At 24.2% G+C, this 20138-nt stretch overlaps 1 protein-coding gene across 2 annotated transcripts in view; it reads left to right on the top strand.

Moving 5' to 3' along the window:
* LOC117172369 (cytoplasmic FMR1-interacting protein) overlaps positions 1-20138 on the top strand; it is a 39225-nt gene that overhangs the window by 1576 nt on the left and 17511 nt on the right. Inside the window, exons 4-12 of one of the 2 annotated variants that reach the window (XM_033360224.1) lie at positions 2706-2887; positions 5138-5662; positions 8515-8719; positions 8801-9015; positions 11204-11334; positions 14480-14650; positions 17069-17151; positions 17496-17564; positions 20034-20107. In XM_033360224.1, the coding sequence (XP_033216115.1) occupies positions 2706-2887; positions 5138-5662; positions 8515-8719; positions 8801-9015; positions 11204-11334; positions 14480-14650; positions 17069-17151; positions 17496-17564; positions 20034-20107 (1655 nt within the window). The remainder of the gene's footprint in view (positions 1-2705; positions 2888-5137; positions 5663-8514; positions 8720-8800; positions 9016-11203; positions 11335-14479; positions 14651-17068; positions 17152-17495; positions 17565-20033; positions 20108-20138) is intronic. The other variant, XM_033360225.1, reaches the window with a different exon arrangement.

Below are 20138 nucleotides of genomic sequence, written 5' to 3'. Positions count from 1 at the left end.
TCAAATAGTTATATTTTAAACCAAAAGAATTACAGTCTTATTAAAAGAAACCATTTTTTAAGGAAATACGTGAATTTTCAGTTAATAAAGATTAATTCTCAGCCAAAAATGGAATAGTTAAACTTGCAGGCATAAAAATTAATTTTTAATATCAAGAAAAGGAATTTTCTGCAAGACTGTTGAATTTTCAGGTAAAAAGAATGAACTCTCTACAAAAAGCTGAATTTTCAACCTAGAAATACTATTTTTAACATCAAATGTAATATTTGATATTTAAACGAAAAAATTTCAATTGAAAAAAAGATACAGTTAAATTTAACGAAGAGACAACTTTTTAACCAAATACTTCAATCCAAAGATTAAAAAAAAGCAAAAAATTTCAACCAAACAGTTGCATTTTTCATTTAAAAAAAAAATTGTTTTATACCAAAACTAATAAATTTCGAACAAAATAGTGTATTAATTTTTAACCAAATAGTTAAATTTTCTACCAAACTTTTTAATTTTTGAGCTTAAAGTACGAATATTAATTATTCTTAATTAATTTATATCAATTTTTTAATATTAATATTATTTGTATTAATTTTTAACCAAACAGTTAAATTTTCTGCCAACTTTTTCAATTTTCGAACTGAAAGTATGAATTTCTAAAAAAAACCGTTGAATTTGAAACCAAAAAGTTAATTTGTAACAAGGTATATATATTTTCTACCAAAGGTTATATTTTAAACCAAAAGAATGAAATGTCTATTAAAAGAAACCATTTTTTCAAAAAATACGTGAGTTTTAAGTTAATAAAGATGAATTCCCAGCCCTACAAAAAGCTGCATTTTTAACCTAGAAACACTATTTTTACCATAAAATTTAATATTTTATGTTTAAACTAAAAACAAATTAATTTATAATAAGAGACAGTTGGATTTAACCAACAGACTTTTCACACAAATTCTTCAATCCTCCGATAAAAAATAAAAATATTCAACCAAACAGTTGCATTTTTTAACAAAAAAATTGATTTTATTCCAAAAATAACGAATTTTGAACAAAATAGTATATCCATTTTCAACCATATAGTTAAATTTTCTATAAAATTCTTTAATTTTTGAACTGAAAGTGCGAATTTCTGAAAAAAACCGTTGAATTTTCAACAAAAAAGTTCGTTTTTAACAAAAAAAAAGAGAAAATTTGCACAAAAACAGATATATTTGAAAACCAAAAATAAATGATAAAAAAAAGTTTAATTTTTAATCAAGGGATAAAGGGATAAACAAAATGTCAATGAAATTGATGAATTTTCAACTAAGTAAGTCAATTTTAAACGAAATAATAAAATATTTAAATAAAAAAAGATGAATTCTTAACGAAAAATTGAATAGTAGACTTTTAAATGAGAAGAATGAACTTTTAACTATGAATAGTTGGGTTTTCTTATTGGCTTCTATTAATTTATATCACATTCAATTGGAAAAGTAAGAAAAAGGGGAAAGACTTTAAAGCATGTGATAAATATATAAGAATTTTGATTCTTTATAGATTAAGGAATAATATTTTTAATAAAGATTGAAGTTAATTTTTAATACTTGACAAAATTGAACATTATTTTAGTAACGGTAACTTTCAATAAATAGCCAAATCGAAAAATTAAATAAATAAGTACCTATTTAAAAAACGTTTTCTAAAGATAAGAAGATTTTTGATCGTTGTATCTATGTTTACTTAAGTAACACCCGAACAGGACAATTGATTTTTTTTTTTTAATAAATGGACAAATACGCAAAGTGAAACAAAAATTTCCTACATTTTCTTATACAACAAAAGATAATACACAAATCCCGTAATTGAGATTTTTATATGGATCGAATACATTTCAAGTCGCGGAATCTAAGTTGCTTTTAAGTTGTTTAAAAATGTAAACAACCGATTTTCATAAAAAACCTGCACATTTATTTTATCCCAATTTTCTGTTTTATTTGGCCGTCTTATAGAATCTATAAGGAAGATATCTTGTAAGTTTTAGGTGGGCTAAATCATTTTTGTGATCTTCTACGAGAAAAATTTGAAAATTATGTTTATATGATGCTTTCCTTGAGCAGAAACTTACAAATAATATTACAAAAAATAAAACAGATGGACTCTTCAGAAAATCTTATTTTCAGATTTTCAAAATTCGAAGAAATAAATACAGAAGATTTTTTTGGAAACCTCACTTTTTTTATTTTCCCCAATAAAAAAAAATCTGCCAATTAAGGGAGAGATTCTATCAGTAAATTTTATTAAAATCCGTAAAGAAAATTCGTATATCTGAATTAGGTCAAAAACTATCAAATTTTAAATAAATTTCAAGTTTAGAACCAGAATTATTGTTCAGCAGCTATTCTTATTGTTTAAATATTTCATTTGAGCGATGAACTTTTTGAAGAATAATTTTTATTTTAAAAGAAGAAATTCTATGCGAATTCGTTGAATTATAACAAATAATAGTGTAAAATAAAAATAGTACAGATTATGGATGTAAAATGCTTGATTAAATTACATAAATTTAAATATAATTTTTATGTTTGAAAACACTTAAAGAAAAGGCTAAAAAACTATCTAAAGCTTTTGGGAATTCAAAATGACGTATTAAAAATATTATTTAAAAATTTAACGCCAAGTTAAGGCTTATATTGCCTACTAAAAATGTAATTATTATTACTAATTTCTAGAGGAAGGCAATCGAAAGATTCTCAGCAGAAGTGAAGAGATTATGCCACCATGAAAAGAGGAAAGATTTTGTATCAGAAGCTTATCTGTTAACCTTGGGCAAATTTATTAATATGTTTGCTGTTCTTGACGAGCTCAAGAACATGAAGTCCAGCGTCAAAAATGATTATTCGACTTACAGAAGGTGAGATTAAACATTTTTAATCTATTTTACAAAAGTATCTTCTCAATTACTAATAATAATAATCCACAAATGTTCAATTGATAATAAGAGAAATTTCCTGGGATCAATTTTAAATCCTTATATTTTTATGACTTAAAATACTTGGAATAAATAAAAAATTACCCAAATTCTCAGATATCTGTGAAATTACCTGAAATCCTTGAATTCCTTAAATATTCGGAATCCCATACAGTTCTTAAATTTATTATTATTGTTGAGGCCTATACAGTTTTCTGATTTTCAATGTTATTAAAAATTATTTCAAACTTAATGTACTACCAATTTTATTAAAATTTACAAACTAAATTAAATTTTGGAAGAGTATGCAGAAAAGAAAATTAAAATCCGCCATATTTGGTCAGAAGGCACTTAAAATACTAAAAATTATATATTTTTAAATAGTTGGAAGCTTTAAAATGAAGACATTTTTGTTCTTAAGCTTATCAATTTAAATTATTTCGATTCTAAGCATGTTAGGCTAAAACTTCATCAGATTTACCACTTAAAAGTAGATCATTTTTGAATTTAGTGCATTTAAAATTGATAATCTTTTTATTTTAATTGCTGAAAAATTGCATAATGTAATAAGTTTTTAGATAAATATTCATCCGTTTGGTTGAATTTGTAATTATTTTGCTTCAGTTGAAAATTTATTTCTTTGGTTGAGAATTTAATTATTCCATTTTTGGTTTAAAATGTATCTTTTTTAGTTGAAAACTTAACTATTTAATAGAAAATTCATGTATTTAATTGAAAATTATACAATTATACTTATGCATTTATAATTGAATATTAATCAATTTTACATCTCAAAACTGGATCATTTTCAAATTAAGCGCATTTACAATTAAAAAACTTTTTTATTTGAATTGCTGAAAAATTGTACAATATCAAACTTATAGCCTTTAAAAGAAAAAATGCACATATATTTTTTAATTCATCCTTTTGGTTTAAAATTCATTTATTCTAGTTGAAAATTCAACATTGTAATTGTAAATTCATCATTTTGTTTGAAAATTTAACTACTTTTTATAAATTAGTTTTTGTTGAAAATTCGTTTTTTTTTTAACTCAAAATATAAGTATTCACATTTAATATTCCGTCAATTTATTTAAAAATCCATCTCTTTGTTTGAACAATAGTTTTTTAACTGCAAATTTAAATACTCAACTTTTGGTTGACAATAAATTTATCTTTTCTTATTTGGAAATTCATGTATTTTGTTGAACATTCGTCTTTTTGTTAGAAATTAATCTTCTTGGTGGTAGAAAATTCATTTTTTTATGCTAAAAATCGAACTATTCCAATTAAAAGGTTCATAATTTTACATAATTTTTTTTTTTTAATTGAACTATTCCCGTTGAAGGTTCATTCTTTTAGTTGAAAATTCATCAGTTTGGTTAAAAATTAATTTTGCGAACTGCAAATTTAACTAATACATGTTTGGTTTTTGGTCATTTATTTTGTTGAAAAATAGTCTTTTTGGTAGAGAATTAATATTCTTATTAAAAATTCATCTTTTTGGTTGAAAATTCATATATTTTGCTGAAAATATGTTTTTATTTAGTAAAAAATTTATCTTCTAGATTAAAAATTCCTCTTTTTAGTTGAAAATTTATCTGTAGAAAATTTAACTGTGTAAAAGTGGAATTTTTTTATTTAATTGCTGAAAATTTGTACAATGAAAATTCTACTTGAAAATTTCGGAATTTCAATCTGTTTAAATTAAATGTAACATAGTGCCCATATTAAGTTCACCTAAATATGCATTTAATTTTAGGTATAAAAAGGTAAAATAAACATTCATTTGCATTATTATTCCAATTCATGGATTTTTTAAACAAATTCGAGAAATTATTTATTATGTTTTTAGTATTATTTAAATATTTATTCAATTATTTTTTGAGCGTGATGAGATATTTCAGAATATCTTGTAATATAATTTGTCCAAGCTTTCTTAATTAAACGCATCAATTGAATCCCTAGAAACTAACAAAAAAAATATTAATAATAAACTCGCGAAACTGTATACATATTCCGAGTCTATTGTTTTAAAAAATGCAAAGTATTTGTATGTCCCCGTACTATGAAAGTAATGAAAAATTATATCTGGAAAAACCCTGGAATTGCTGGTGATTTTTTCCAGAATTTAAGTAGAAACTATTATTAAACGCGCGTATAATATTGCTAGTTTAAAAATAATTTTTTCAGAGCCGCTCAATTTCTAAAAGTGATGTCAGATTCGCAAACTCTCCAGGAATCCCAGAACCTTTCGATGTTCCTCGCGACCCAAAATAAAATTCGCGACACCGTGAAAGAGAATTTGGAAAAAATTCCCGGATACGAGGACCTTCTCGCTGATGTGGTGAACATTTGTGTTCACATGTTTGAGACAAAAATGTATTTGACACCAAACGAGAAACACATGTTGGTCAAAGTCATGGGCTTCGGGCTTTTTCTGATGGATAGCGAGTTGTGCAATATTAACAAATTAGATCAGAAAAAGAAAGTGAAACTGGAAAGAATCGACAGAATCTTTAAGAATTTAGAAGTCGTGCCCTTGTTTGGCGACATGCAGATCGCTCCTTTTAATTATATCAAGCGATCGAAACATTTTGATGCTTCCAAATGGCCCTTATCTGCTTCTTCGAATAGTATGAGTCCTCAGGCAGATTTGATGGTTCATCTTCCACAGATCAGAGAGGATCATGTTAAATATATCAGCGAATTGGCGAGGTGAGTTTTTTTATTCATGAGAATTTTCTAATTCTATTTTTTTCTTATTTTAAATTTATTAAAATTATTTCTACGCATGTTCACATCTCTGGATTTTTATTTTCTATCATTAAAAATATAAACAGTTTAAAAATACATTATTCAATATATTTTGAAATATAATGTTCAAACAAATGTTTGGAAAAATAATTAATTATGTCTCATTGAAAGCTTTTGAAAATTTGAATTGAAAGCATGTCAACTGAAACATTTTTAAATTCACTACAATTTTTGAAAAAGGATGACATATTGAATGGAAGCGTTTAAAATTGAATAATTTTAAATTGAAAAATTTCAGACTAAAATGGTAAAAATTGAATATTTTCGTCATGAAGAAGTTGAAATTGTATAATTTCTAATTCAAAGCGTTCAAATTAGACCAATTTATTTTAAATGGGAGAATCTCAAAGCTGAACGATTTCTGATTAAAATTCTGGTATAAAGAATTTAAAAGTGTGTTTATTTCTAATTGAAAACGTTCAAAAATGAATAATTTAACATTTAAGTCATTATCAATTAAGTGATTAAAATTTGACAATTTAAAGTTGACAAACAAGTTGAATGTTTCCAAGACAAAGCTTCTTAAATTATAGAATTTCATATTATTGTTTTACCAAAATTATAATTTATCATTACAATTTTTCAGAATGCTTTTTTCTGAAATTATTTTTAATCGACAAGAATTATGATATTAAAATTTTTTATGTTTGAACCCTTTATAATTTAAATTAATTCAACTAGATTTAAGTCGTTTAAAAATTGAAAGTTTTCAAATTGTTAATAATACTGTTCAAAATGTAACAATTTCAGTTTTAATTGCAAAATTAAAACTTATAAAAGTGAACATTTAACGTTCAACATGAAGCTTCAGTACTCCTAAATTGTGATTATTCAAAATAAAAAAATTATTTAATTACTGAGATAGCAAGGCCAGATTCTTTAGTTTTGACCTATTTTGAATTTAAATTACTATTCATTCTTGAAAATTGCAATAAAATATTTTTCAATTTTAGATTATTCATCTTTTTTAATTTTCAACTAAAAATCGGACAATTTTCAAACAATAATTCATAATTTTAAATTGAAAGCCTTTGAAATTGAAAAAAAATATATAGAAATATTTTGAATTGAAAGATTTTCAAATGAAACCATTTTCAATCTTGTAAACTTTTGCGAAAATGGAAAATATTTCGAAGGGAATGAAAGAAATCAAACTTGTATCACTTGTTCTCGAATTAAAAAAATTTCAGACTAAAATTTGAAAATTGAAGATTTTTAGCAGAAAGTGGTTGAAATTGTATCATTCAGAGCGTTCAAATTAGGTAGTTTTATATTAAACTGAAGAATATCAAGATTTAACGATTTCTGATTATAATTGCGAAAATATTATTGTTTTAAAACGTTAAAAATCGAATGTTTTTAAATTAGAATTTCGAAAATTGGACCATTTAAAATTCAAAGGAATACAATTTTTATAATTTCTAATCAGATGCGTTCAAAATTGAATAAATTAATATGAAATCTCGGTATTTAAATCATTTTCTATTCACAGGAATTAAAATTTACCATTTTTTACATTTTTATTATATTAAAAATGTATAATTTAACATTAAAATTAATTAGAAAAATTGGATTAAGATCGAAAAATAAATTGACCGTTCAAAACGAAAACTTTTCTATCATTAATTTTAAAAATTGAATTATCCTAGAAAAACTTTCAATATAAAGAGTAATTTTAAATAGGAAAAATAAAAAATGTCTAACACCTAGCGTTGAAAATTAAACGAATTCAAACTACATTTATAACTGTAAAAATTTTAGTCACCAAGAATTGTGACATTAATATTTTTGTATACAACTATTTTAAGTCAATTTAAATTCAAGGTAAGAATTGAAAATTTAGCGTTCACTCTGAGTTATCAATGGCAGATCGTTTAATTTTGATCCATTTTTAATTTAAACAACATCATTTTTAATGTTTTAATTTTTTTAATTTTAACTCACATTTACCCATTTACAAATTGTTAATTTTTAAACGATAAAAATTTACTTAAAACAATTGAATTTTTTTCCAGATTTAAATGAAGTTTGAATTTGTTTAAGTGCCAACTTTCCGAAGTAGAAATGTTATCATTTTTAATGTTTCCCATTTGAAATTACTTTTTATTTTTAACTTTTTTTTTAGAATAGTTCAGTTTTAATGGCTTTTAATTTAAAACTTCTCCATTTTGAACGATGAAAATGGCGTTGACATTATTTATTCATTTTTAAAAACTTAATTAATTTTAATGTTAAATTATCATTTTTAATGTAATAACAATTTAAAATTCCAAAGACTTAAAAGCTTTAACTTTGAAATATTAAAATTGTTTTCAATTTAAAATTGTGAAATTTTAATCGCTTCTTCAATTTATTTGAATTTTAAATGATACATTATTCAAAATTCTAATCTGAAATGATTGAATTTTAAAAGATAAATTCTGACAAATAAAATTTTTCAATTTCGAACGCTTTAAATTAAAAATAAAACAATTTCAACTACTTTCTAATAGAATTGTCTAAGTTTCAAAATTTTATTCTTAAATTTTGCAATTTTGTGCATTTCTGTTTTAAAAGTATTCAATTCTAGACGCAGTCATATAGAAATAATACAAGTTCAATTTCTTATCATTCAATTCGAAACATTGTTCTTTTTCAAAATTTGAAAAACTGTTAATATTTAAAAATTTGTTTAAAAATTATTCTTTTATTGTTTATATTTTTAATGGGAATTTATTGCTATTTGGTTAAATAATTAAGTAAATTTGAAACAGATACAGCAACGAGGTGACAACAACCTACAAAGAATGTGGAAGCGACTCGGAAAATAGGGAAACTTCAGAATTAGCTCTCAGAGGTCTTCAATTATTGTCTCAGTGGACAAGTGTCGTCACCGAACTTTATAGCTGGAAATTACTTCATCCAACGGATCACCACATGAATAAAGAATGTCCCCAGGAAGCTGAAGAATACGAAAGAGTGAGTTAAATTCTGAATTTTGAAATTCCTTAAATTATTCAATTACCCTCTCTGTTTGTGAATTTCTAAATAAAATTTTAGGCAACGAGATATAATTACACAGCAGAGGAAAAATATGCCCTGATTGAAGTGATTGCAATGATAAAAGGACTTCAGGTTCTAATGGCAAGGATGGAAACGGTTTTTGTCGATGCTATTCGTCGCAATATTTATGCCGAACTTCAGGACTTTGTGCAACTGATGTTGAGAGAACCTCTTAGAAAAGCGATTAAGAATAAAAAGGACCTGATTAGAAGGTAGGCTAATATTTATTTGTAACTGAATCTTTGAAATTCTCTGAGATATTTAAAATATTTTGAAAACCTTTGAAATCTTTCCTATCTGAAATTTGAATTATCTCGAGTTTTTTAAATCGCAATTTCCAAATAAGGAATTCTATTTGAGGATAAAAATTATTTCCGAATGTTTCTAAATAGTACTGAAAAATGCGAAAATTTTAATTTTCATTATTTTATTAATATTGGAGATTAATTCTGTTCTTAACATTTCGCTAACAGATTGTAATTTGTAAACTTTTCCAAACATTCAAAGAGATAAGAAAAATTTAATTGTGGACAATTTAGAATATCCTAGTTTACGAATTGTAGTGACTGTAGATAACGATTAAAAATATTGTCGGTATCGGTAATTAATATATTAGATTTTAAAGTAAAGTTTTTTAATTTTACAAGATTGAAAAGCTCGAATAAGTTTAAAATCTATTTAGAAGCTTTGAAAGGATACAAAAATAATTTTATTTGAAAAAAAGTAGATTTTTTCAAATTTCGAACACAATATTTAGAAGCTTTTCAGGAATTTTGAAATATTTCAAGAAAATAAAAAAATTTTCTTTAGATTTCTCGAAATTTTTTTAACGATTCTTTATTTTACAACATTTATTTTAAGAGAATATTAAACAGGATTTCAAAAATTATCAAAAAAGAATCTGCAAGATTTTATTGCAATTTTTGTAATTTTTTCAAAATTTTACTAAAAATTTGATTCGTTCTCAAATATACTTCAAAGTTTTTTTTTTTAATTTGAAAAATAATAAAAAAATTTTGTAAGCTTAAAATAAAATGTATATTTTTAAAGATTTCAAAATAAATTTTTTTAAATATTTTGAAAGGCTTCAAGATAGTCAATTTTTTGAAAGATTTCTGGGAAACGTGTAAAGTGAATCTTTTTTTATTAATTTAATTTTAAGAGGATATTCAAAAAAGATTTAGAAAAAGAGTGTAGACGATTTCAAAACAAAAATATTCTATTTTCGAAATTATAAAATTTTATGGAAAATTCGAATAAGTTTAAGAGGTATTTAGACGTTTTGAGAGGATAAAAAAATAATTTTATTGAAAAAAATGTAGATTATTGAAGATTCCAGACAAAAAATTAGAAATTTTTAAATTAATTTTAGGAGAATATTTGCAAAGATTTAAAAACATTACAGAAGAATTCCAGAATTGTAAAAAATGAAGCCAAAAGATTTTAAGACAATTTCAGGATTAAAAACATTTTAAAACTCAAAGATTCCCGAACACTTATAGAACATTTTAAGCAATTTTTCAATAGTGAACATGCCATAATATCTTTTTAATTACTCATTTTTTTCTACAATTTTGTAAAATCCTGTGAAATAAAAAAAAATCTCATAAATTTTGTAGCTTCTTTCAACTGCTTCGTTCAAAGTTAAAGTATTTATGAAAAATCCACTGTTTAATTGAAAATTAAACCTTTAGTTCAAAATGTTCAAAGGTTGAAAATGTAATCATTTTATTGGAAACTTGTTAATTTTTTTTTTGCAAAAAATTAATCTTCTTGGTTAATAATTTATTGTTTTGGTTAAAGATTGAATTATTTTGTTGACTTTTTAAATTAATTCATTTTTTTAAATTTAATATCTTTTTGGATTGAAATATCAACTATTATATTTTTTGTTGAAAATTAATATTTTTTGGTTGAACATGCAGCTACTAGGTTAAAAGTTGAACTACTTGTTAAAAAATAAGATAAAAATCATGTCATTTGATAATTAGTTCAATTATTTAGTAAAAAATTAACTTTAATGTCCCTTTTGATAGAAAATTAATTTTTGTATGTTAAACAATGCAACTGTTTACTTGAAAATTGACATTTTTATATTAAAAATCCAACTGTTTTCTTAAAATATTGTCTTTACGAGTTGGAAATTCAACTATTTTTGTGGAAAATTCACATTTTTGGGTTAAAGAAAAATATAAAATTTTGGTTGAAAATGCAACTTTTTCGTCAAAAAATTTATATTTTTGAATTGAAAATTAAACTGCTTGGTAGAAAACTCGGTTTTTTGGCTTCAAATTTGAATTTGATTCATAATTTCAAATACCCTAGTGCTCTGAAGTTTATTTGTAACGGAATTTATTATTTATATGATTAGTATTTAATAACCAATTATTATTTATCCAGTATTATTGTCTCTGTGAGGGAAACTTGTGCTGATTGGCATTTTGGAGTCGAGCCTCTCAGCGATCCGGCTTTAAAAGGCAAAAAGGATCCAGATAACGGATTTGGGATCAAAGTTCCGAGAAGAAATGTCGGTAAGTTTAAAAAAAATACAGTTAATGTCAGATAATTAATCTGATCAATTATATTAACAGGGATCCTACTTTTTCCCCATTCTCCTGCATTTTACCTGGGTTTGCCCTTTTCCAAATTCTCTCTTTTTTTTCTTTTTATTAAATATACAAGATTTAAACAAAAAATCATTCGTTTGACATCCGGAAAATTATTCTATTCAAAACTTTAATATATTTTTGCGCTGAGTGAAAGTTTTTTTAACTCACAAAATTATCTATTATAGTTCATTTACATTTTTTAATTTTACCAATTTCAAAATAAACTATTCAGGATTTAAATAAAAATTTAAAGCTAAAATATTTTGTCGTGAAATTTGTACAAATTATATATTTTTTAATTTAAGTATAATTAATTACGATGATCTGTATGGCCACATTGAAGATTTTTTAGTTTAAATTTTCATACAAATGATTTATAGGCATTTTTTTTTTAATTTTCAAGTGTACAAAAAATATATTTTTCTACCAGATTAAGAAGTCTAATCGAAATGTGTAGTAGGTATTAAATATATTTAGAAATGAACTTATGAAATTTTCTGATTAGGCCACAATTCAAATCAGAATTGCAAGATTCACAACTGGACAATGGTAGAATTTAAACAATTTTCAAAAACTACCCAAAACCAGCTTTTAACTGTTTGGCAAATTCAAGCTTAGTTTTTCGTATATGTTAAATTTTATCTCTTTAAATAGATATTCAATGTTATATTTAATTAATTTCAAGCTATATTAACTTGGAGTTTAATATGAAAATTTTTAGAGTCAAGTTTTTTAGTTTTACATCGTAAAGTTTAAAAAATCTAAATAGATACTGTTTTTGGTTCTTAGTAAATAAGTAATTATGATTTTTTAATATCAGACAATTTCTAGACGTTTTGAATTCAAAAATTTATGAATTCTCTATTGTACATGTACATGTTTAAAAATATAAACCATTTTTAAAGTATACATGATGTTGAATTTCAGATTTAAACAATATTTGAATATGAATTAAAAAATTGTAATCCAAACAATTATTCTGTTCTAAGAAAATAAAGATTTAATATGATAGTATCGCACTGTAATGGACAATTTTACCTCAACAAAAAATGTAATAGTCGATATTTCACTAAAAAATAAAAGAAGTTTAAAAAAAGTAGTTAAATTGTCAACAAAAGAGATGAATTATCAACAAATGAATTAAATTCTTTGCCTATTTCAACCTAGGCGAGACCTACAAAATTTTAATTTAATCTAAAAAGAAAACGTATTTTGAAAAAAATAGTCAAATTTTTAACCAAATGCAACCGAATTTTCAACCAAGTGCATCCAAATGGTTGAAGTTTTAATATAATAGACTAATTTCGTGTAAAACAGTTTAATTTTCAACCCAAAAATATGAATTTTCAACAAAAAGTTAATTTTTTACCAAATGCTTGCTTTTTTAACAACAAAAATAGTACATTTCAAACCACTAGGAATAGTTTCCTACTAAAAAACACTCATTAACAAATTAACAAAGAAAAATTTCTAACCAAAAGTGGAAAAGTTAAATTTTCACTTTATAAAACTTAATTTTAAACCGAGAAAATGAATTTTTTCTTTAAAACTAATTTTTTCAACTAAAATTTAACCTATCTATCTTTTTCATTTGGACATTTATAATTTTAGTAAATACTAAATCTTTTTAGTTGAAAATTTAACGGCTTGGATGAAAGTTAAACTCTTTTGGTAAAAATAAATTTTTTGGGTGAAGGTTCATCATTTTAATTGAAGTTTAATGTCTGGTGGAAAATTCAACTATTTTGCTGAAAATTAGTTTTTCTTTGGTTGAAAAATAATGTTTTCAACTAAAATTGAACTAATCCAGTTGAATATTCCATCATTTCAGTTCAAATTAATCTTTTTAGTAGAAAATTCATGCGCCTTGTTGAAAATTCGTTTCTTTTTTGTAGAAAATTCACCTGTTTTAGTTAGATATTCATAATTTTAGTAAAAAAAAAATTTCAACTATTTTGCTGAAAATTAGTTTTTGAAACTGAAAATTGAACTAATCCCGTTGAATATTCCATCATTTTAGTTGAGAATTCATTTCTTTAGTCGCTAATTAATTTGTTGGTAAAAAAGATTAATCTTTTTCAGTTGAAAATTCATGTATTTTGTTGAAAATCCTTCCATTTTGGTAGAAACTTTAACTATTGCAGTTAAAGATTCCTCATTTTAGAACAAAATTCATCTTTTTAGCTGAAGATATAACTGCTTGGTTGAAATTTAAACTCTTTTGTTAAAAATTCTTTTTTTTTTAATGAAAATTCATTATTTTAATTGAAAATTCACGTCTTTTTAAAAATTTAAATATTTGTTTGAGAATTATCTTTTTTATAAAAATTAAATTTTATAATTTGTTAAAATAAGTATTTTTAGTTGAAAATTCTACTGTTCCAGTTCAAAATTCATAATTTTAGTTAAAAATGCATCACTTTTCTTAGGTTGAAAGTTAAATGCCTATTTTTTAGTTAAAAATTTAATTATTTGGTTGATTATTCATCCATCTTGTTGAAAATGTAATATTTTTAATTAAAATTTTAGGAATTTGAAGCGTTTTCAAGTGAGTTTTATTATAGTATTCTCATGAATTTTACTTGAAAGAATATATTTCCCTATTTTCGAGAAAAATCTCCTTATTTCCCTAGTTTTTATAGGTTTTATATTCACCTGGGAAATATCATTCATACAAAATATTAGTAGGATAAATATGCATGTTAAGTATATGAAAATAAAATAAAATGTTGTGTTAATTATCATTCAAATTCATGAAACATTATATCTGGAAAATCTTGAGATATCTGGAAAAAAACTGGGAATAGTCAGGGTTTTTTTTCCAGGAATTAAGTAGACACCCTGATTATGTATATACAATCCAAGAAATTGAACTCTTTAATGGCAGAAATTATTAAAACATGATTCAACATTATACGTATACCATTTCTTATTTGTTTCTCACTTTTTACATATAAAAACATAATAAAAATTAATTTTTATCATTTCCCATTTTTTTAGCACCTTTTGTGCCGTGATTCCGATATTTAGCAATTTTGTCGTCACTGATTGTATTTCAATTTTTTAGGTCCGTCCTCGACTCAACTTTACATGGTAAGGACAATGCTCGAATCGTTGATTGCCGATAAAAGCGGAGGGAAACGTACATTAAGAAAAGATATTGATGGGCAATATCTTGTGCAGATTGACCAGTTTCATAAAACGAGCTTTTACTGGAGCTACTTACTCAATTTTAGCGGTAAGTTTTCATTTTATTATTCTTGTTTCCTAAAACTAGATTTAAAAATAAATCTTTTTTTAGATTATCTGTATAAGAAAAATGGTGTAACGAAATGTCTCAAAAAACTGGCCACTCATCATTGTCGCATAGTTTCTTGGTTTCTGAATGACTTGAAATTGCTCCATTTAAGACATTTGAAATTTCAAAATGAAATTCACTGCTAACTTTCAATTTGTTTACAAGTGTTAATTTCATTTGTGATCGTTATGTCAGCGAAATATTTCATTTTTCGTGGAAATTTAGATCTTGAATTATCAACTTTGATAGAAGGATAAAACTTAATTTCATTAAATAAAAAAATAATTATTTATTGCCGAGACTACAAAGATTATAAAGACTCTTACGGAATATTTATGAATTTTAACCGAATTGAGAATATTTTAATTAATTTTGCTAGATTTTAAAAGATATTTCTAGAAACCCCAAAGTATTTAATACATTTTTAAGGATTATCCAACGTATTTTGAAATATTTCAAGCGATTTTAAGCTGTTACTCAAGATTTGACGGGATTTTACATGATTTCAAATGATTTCTGAAAATTTGAAGGAATTTAAGAGGATTTAAAGGAATAGTAAAAGATTCCAATGAGACCCGAGGATTTCAAGTAATTTGAGCAGTTTAACAAATTATCACTCATTTCAAATGATTTCAAGGGATTTCAGAAAATGTTGTGAGATTTCACTAATTATGAACCACTTTTTATTGATTATGACGCGTACTAAAAAAATTTCAAGTTTTTCGAAGTGTTTCAAATTATTGGAAGTGGTTTTATGGGTTCTCGGAGAAATTTATAGGACTTCAAGACATTTTAAAAAAATGTTAATTTTTAAAATGTTTCAAAAGATGTCAAAGTTCAAAAATATCCATTTCCGACGAAAAGCACTAATGTAACCTAAAGTTGTCCAAAATTGTAAGTTGAATATTTAAAGTGAAATGATGTTTGTTTAAATGAGATTTTCTGTGAAAACGCTAACATATCATATTTTTATTATGATATTGTGAATATTCATTGAAATATAATTATTTCTTGATAACAATAGTACGGGTTTTAGGTATAAAACACCAATAACACCAAAAATTGTGAAGTTAATAACTATGAATCATCTATATTGATATTTCTAGTGGAAACCGCTAGCTTTATCTACAATTGTATAGAAATTTAAAATGTTCTTTCTGTGTAAATCGCCCACAAAACATAAAATTGTTAACAAGTTGTCAACCTGCTTTGAAATTTTTGAAATATATATATATCTTTTTTTAAAATTAAAAGTATCAATTATCGACGAAAAACTCTGATATAATCAAAAACTGTGAAACTATTCTAAATCTTATTCAATTTATATTGATTTTTGCTTTAAAGTGCCAATGTTACAATAAATGATCAATTTTACGAGCACAATTCGAAATTGTTCAAATTGATCAATGTTATTGTTTCAAACAACAATCGTTGTATTTAAATGTAATGATTTTTGTTTAAAACTGCCAATTTTATCTGAAAAATATCAACATAACATAAAGTTGTTGAAAAACTTTTTATATACTTTGAAATCTAATAGTTTTTTTTTTTCTTTAAGAAAAATACCAATTTCCGTCGAAAATACTAACAGAGATACTAATATGGTCCAAAACTGTTAAAAGATTTTAAATTTTCTTTAAATTAAAATGATTTTTGTTTCAAAATAAAATACTGCGATACAAAAAACATTAACTTAACCGAAAATTCTTCAAAAAAATATCAATCTTCTTTCAAATATAATCCTTTTTCAATAAAAATTGCAGCTTCCCAACAAAAAATACTAACAATCCGAAATTATTCAAGCTTATAAATACCAATCTTAGGTGAAGGACACTTACATAATCAATAGAAAATTGTTCAGCATTGTAAATCTTCTTTAAAATCTTATGATTTTGAACTATGAAATTCTTGGAAATTAAAAAAAAAGACAAGCATCAAACGATCATGTTTGTTATTTAAAAGAATATAAAAAGACGAGAGAAAAAAAATAAAAAAGGGCACTTTGGAACTTACATTATTTTTCTTTCATCTTATTTTATTTTTTCTAATTTAAATAAAGTCATTGAAGAGTGGATTCTCCAAATTTTGTCGTTGTTTTTTTGTTAATTCGAATAGCCTTGTAGTTAAATTTGAATGTTGAGCATTAAAGATTAGTTTAAATGTTAACTTATATTAGATTCAGTTACTTAAATCTGAACGATTTTTATTCAAAATAACCGACTTTCCGTAAACACTAATATAAACCGAAACTGTTCAGAAATTGCAAATCTTATTCGAACTATAATTGATAATGTTGATCGTGACTTTTGTTTAAAAGTGCACTCCAGCAAAAAAAAACTTAAAAAATTCTTTCATCAGAGTCTTTGCAAAATTGCTGCGATCTCTCACAATTGTGGTACCGAGAATTTTATCTGGAGATGACGATGGGCCGAAAAATTCAGGTGAATAAAAAATTCTAGTTATTTTTGAATGATTTTTCTTGGAGAATAATTGCTTTCTTGAAAAAGCCGGAAGTGGATTCGTGACGTAACAAAGTATAGATTAAAAACAGTAAATATAAGTGAATCGGTTAAAAATTTTCTTTATAAATTGCTTTGTTGCGTTACTAATGTGGCTTCGAATTGTTCTTTTTCTTTCTCTTCTTTTCACAAGAATTGCTTCCAATCTTAAAATTTATCCGCCGTCTTTCCCCCATGCATTTTACCATTTGGACTCGCTGCAACATACTTTTCTATTGCCGTATCTTCCACGTTTTGCTGAATCTACTGAAACTTTTCGTGAATAGAAATGTACAGTGCGGCATCAACATAATGAAGAATGCAGCGATTTGATCACCATGGAAAAACGCATCCAGGTACATCATCCTCTAACAATCATCCTAATAAATCATCTTGACTTATTTTAAACTTCTCTGAATCTGAAACAATCAATCCATTTTACCTCCTCGATCTTTTCCATTCGATTTTAGAATTTATTTTCAGGAAAAACAAGGATGTTTTATTGAATTTTTAAAAAAACCCCCGGCAATGTGAGGGAATTTTTTCGAGAGCATGCTCAATTTTTTAAAATTGAAATATAAAATTGTACAACAATGACTCTTCCTTTGTAAAAGTGGCTTTCGAAAAGGTTTCTGATTTCAAAAATCTTTTTTGATAACTTGTTTTCTTTTTTTGACATTAATTTTTTAACTGAAAATTTAATTATTCTATTTTTGGTGGAAAACTGCTCGGTTCTAATTAAAAATTCAAATTTTAAGTTGAAAATTCATGTATTTTGTTCAAAATTCGTTGTTTTTTGTGTAGAAAATTAATTACTTGGTTAAAATTTGAACTCTTTTGTGAAAAACTAATTTTGTTCATTGAACATTCATTCTTTTAGTTGAAAATTCATCTTTGGTTAAAATTGGAACTATTTTTCTAATAATTCTTTTTTTTTTATTGAAAATTAATTTTTGAAACTGAAAATCGAACTAATCCCGTTGAATATTCCATTTGCTTTTTTTGGTTTATGATTAATTTTTGAACTGAACATTTAACTAAATTATATTTTTGATTGAAAATTAATTGGGTTTAGTTGAAACTTCAAATATCTGGTTGAAAATTTATGTATTTTGCTCGAAATTCGTTCTTTTTTCTAGAAACTTAAAACTCTTGGTTGAAAATTTATCTTTTTGTATTGAATTCAACTGTTTTCTATTAGAAATTAACATTTTTCTCAGTTGAAATATCAACTACAACATTTTTCGTGGAACGTAAATCTTTTTTTGGAATGAAAATTTAATTACGTGGTTTAAATTTAAACTCTTGTGAAAAATTAATTTGTTTGATTGAACATTCATCCTTTAAATTGAAAATTCCTCTCTGCTTGAAAATTGAACTATTTTTCTAAAAATTTACTTTTCTTTAGTTAAAAATTAGTTTTTTAAAATAAAAAATGACCTTTGAAAAATAAGATATTTTGTTAAAAATTCGTTTTTACTTTGTCTGGAAATTTTTTTTTTACTGTAAACTTAACTGTTCCGGTTGAAACTTGAACCATTTTATTGAAAATTTGCTTGTTTTTGTTTAAGATCAATTTGCAAACTGAAAATTTAATTATTCTATTTTTGGTTGAAAATTGTTCGATTTTAATTGAAAATTCAAGTATCTGGTTGAAAATTTGTCGTTTTGTGGTAAATTCAACAATTTTATATTAAAAATTAACATCTTTCTCAACTGAAATATCCGTCAGCATTCATCCTTTTTGGAATGAAAATTTAATTGCTTGGTTTAAATTTAAACTCCTGTGAAAATTTTTTTTTTTATTTAACATTTATCCTTTTGGTTGAAAATTCATCTCTGATTAAAATCTGAACTATTTTTCTAATAATTCTTTTTTCTTTGGTTGAAAATTAATTTTTTTTTAATAAAAAATATTACCTTTGAAAAATAAGCTATTTTTTAAAAAAATAGTTTTTTCTTTGGCTGGAAATTAATTTCTTTACAGTAAACTTAACTATTCTAGTTAAAACTTGAACCATTTTTTTGAAAATTGGCTTGTTTCGTTTTTAAATTAATTTCCTTACTGAATATTTAACTATACTATTTTTGATTGATCGTTTTTAGTTGTAAATTCAAGTATCTGTTTAAAAATTCATTTATTTTGTTGAAAATTCGTTCTGTATGGTAGAAAATGAATATTCTTCATTTTAAATTCATTTTTTGTTTCAAAATTTAACAGTTTAAAGTAAAAATGTAAATGAAGGTTTTTCGACTTTCACAATATTTCTATATGTATATGCAAATTTTTGAAGATTTTCATCAAAAATAATGTATTATAAGTTAGTAATGAATGTTAAAGTACTGAATTCTCAAAATTATATTGTTTTCATTATAATTTAAGAATATTATAAAATTTAAGTTGATTCACACGTTTCAATGAATTAAAAACATCATAATTTCATAAATTAACATTAAAGAGCTATATGTTCCCAAATTGTCATTCATTTTCATAAAAACCTCATAAATCTAGCGAATCCTGCGCTACTCATATAAAATGTTTTTCATCGCTTCATAACATAATTTTCTAATTTATTAATTGCATTTAAATGGCATATTGCACGTTACTGCATACACAAATCATAAAACAAATTGAATGTCGTAGAATTGTAATTAAACTTCTTCAACTGCTTTGCATAATAGGATCTGTATTTATTTTAGACCCTAAAACTGAAATTAAATTTAAAAAAATATATATATATATATGAAATTTGTCTCTATTTTTATTGTAAAACTCTTTTTGATTTTGACTTAATTTTTCTCATTTCTTGACAATTTTCTTACAGTTTCCTATCGAAATGTCTATGCCCTGGATTCTGACCGACCACATTTTAAGAAGCAAAGAACCTTCAATGATGGAGTAAGTCTTTATAAAAATAAAAAATATATAA

This window comes from Belonocnema kinseyi, chromosome 5 (genome assembly GCF_010883055.1).
Source record: "Belonocnema kinseyi isolate 2016_QV_RU_SX_M_011 chromosome 5, B_treatae_v1, whole genome shotgun sequence".
In the NCBI taxonomy this organism is placed as follows: Eukaryota; Metazoa; Arthropoda; class Insecta; order Hymenoptera; family Cynipidae; genus Belonocnema; species Belonocnema kinseyi.
This window is presented reverse-complemented; position numbering and strand designations above follow the sequence as displayed.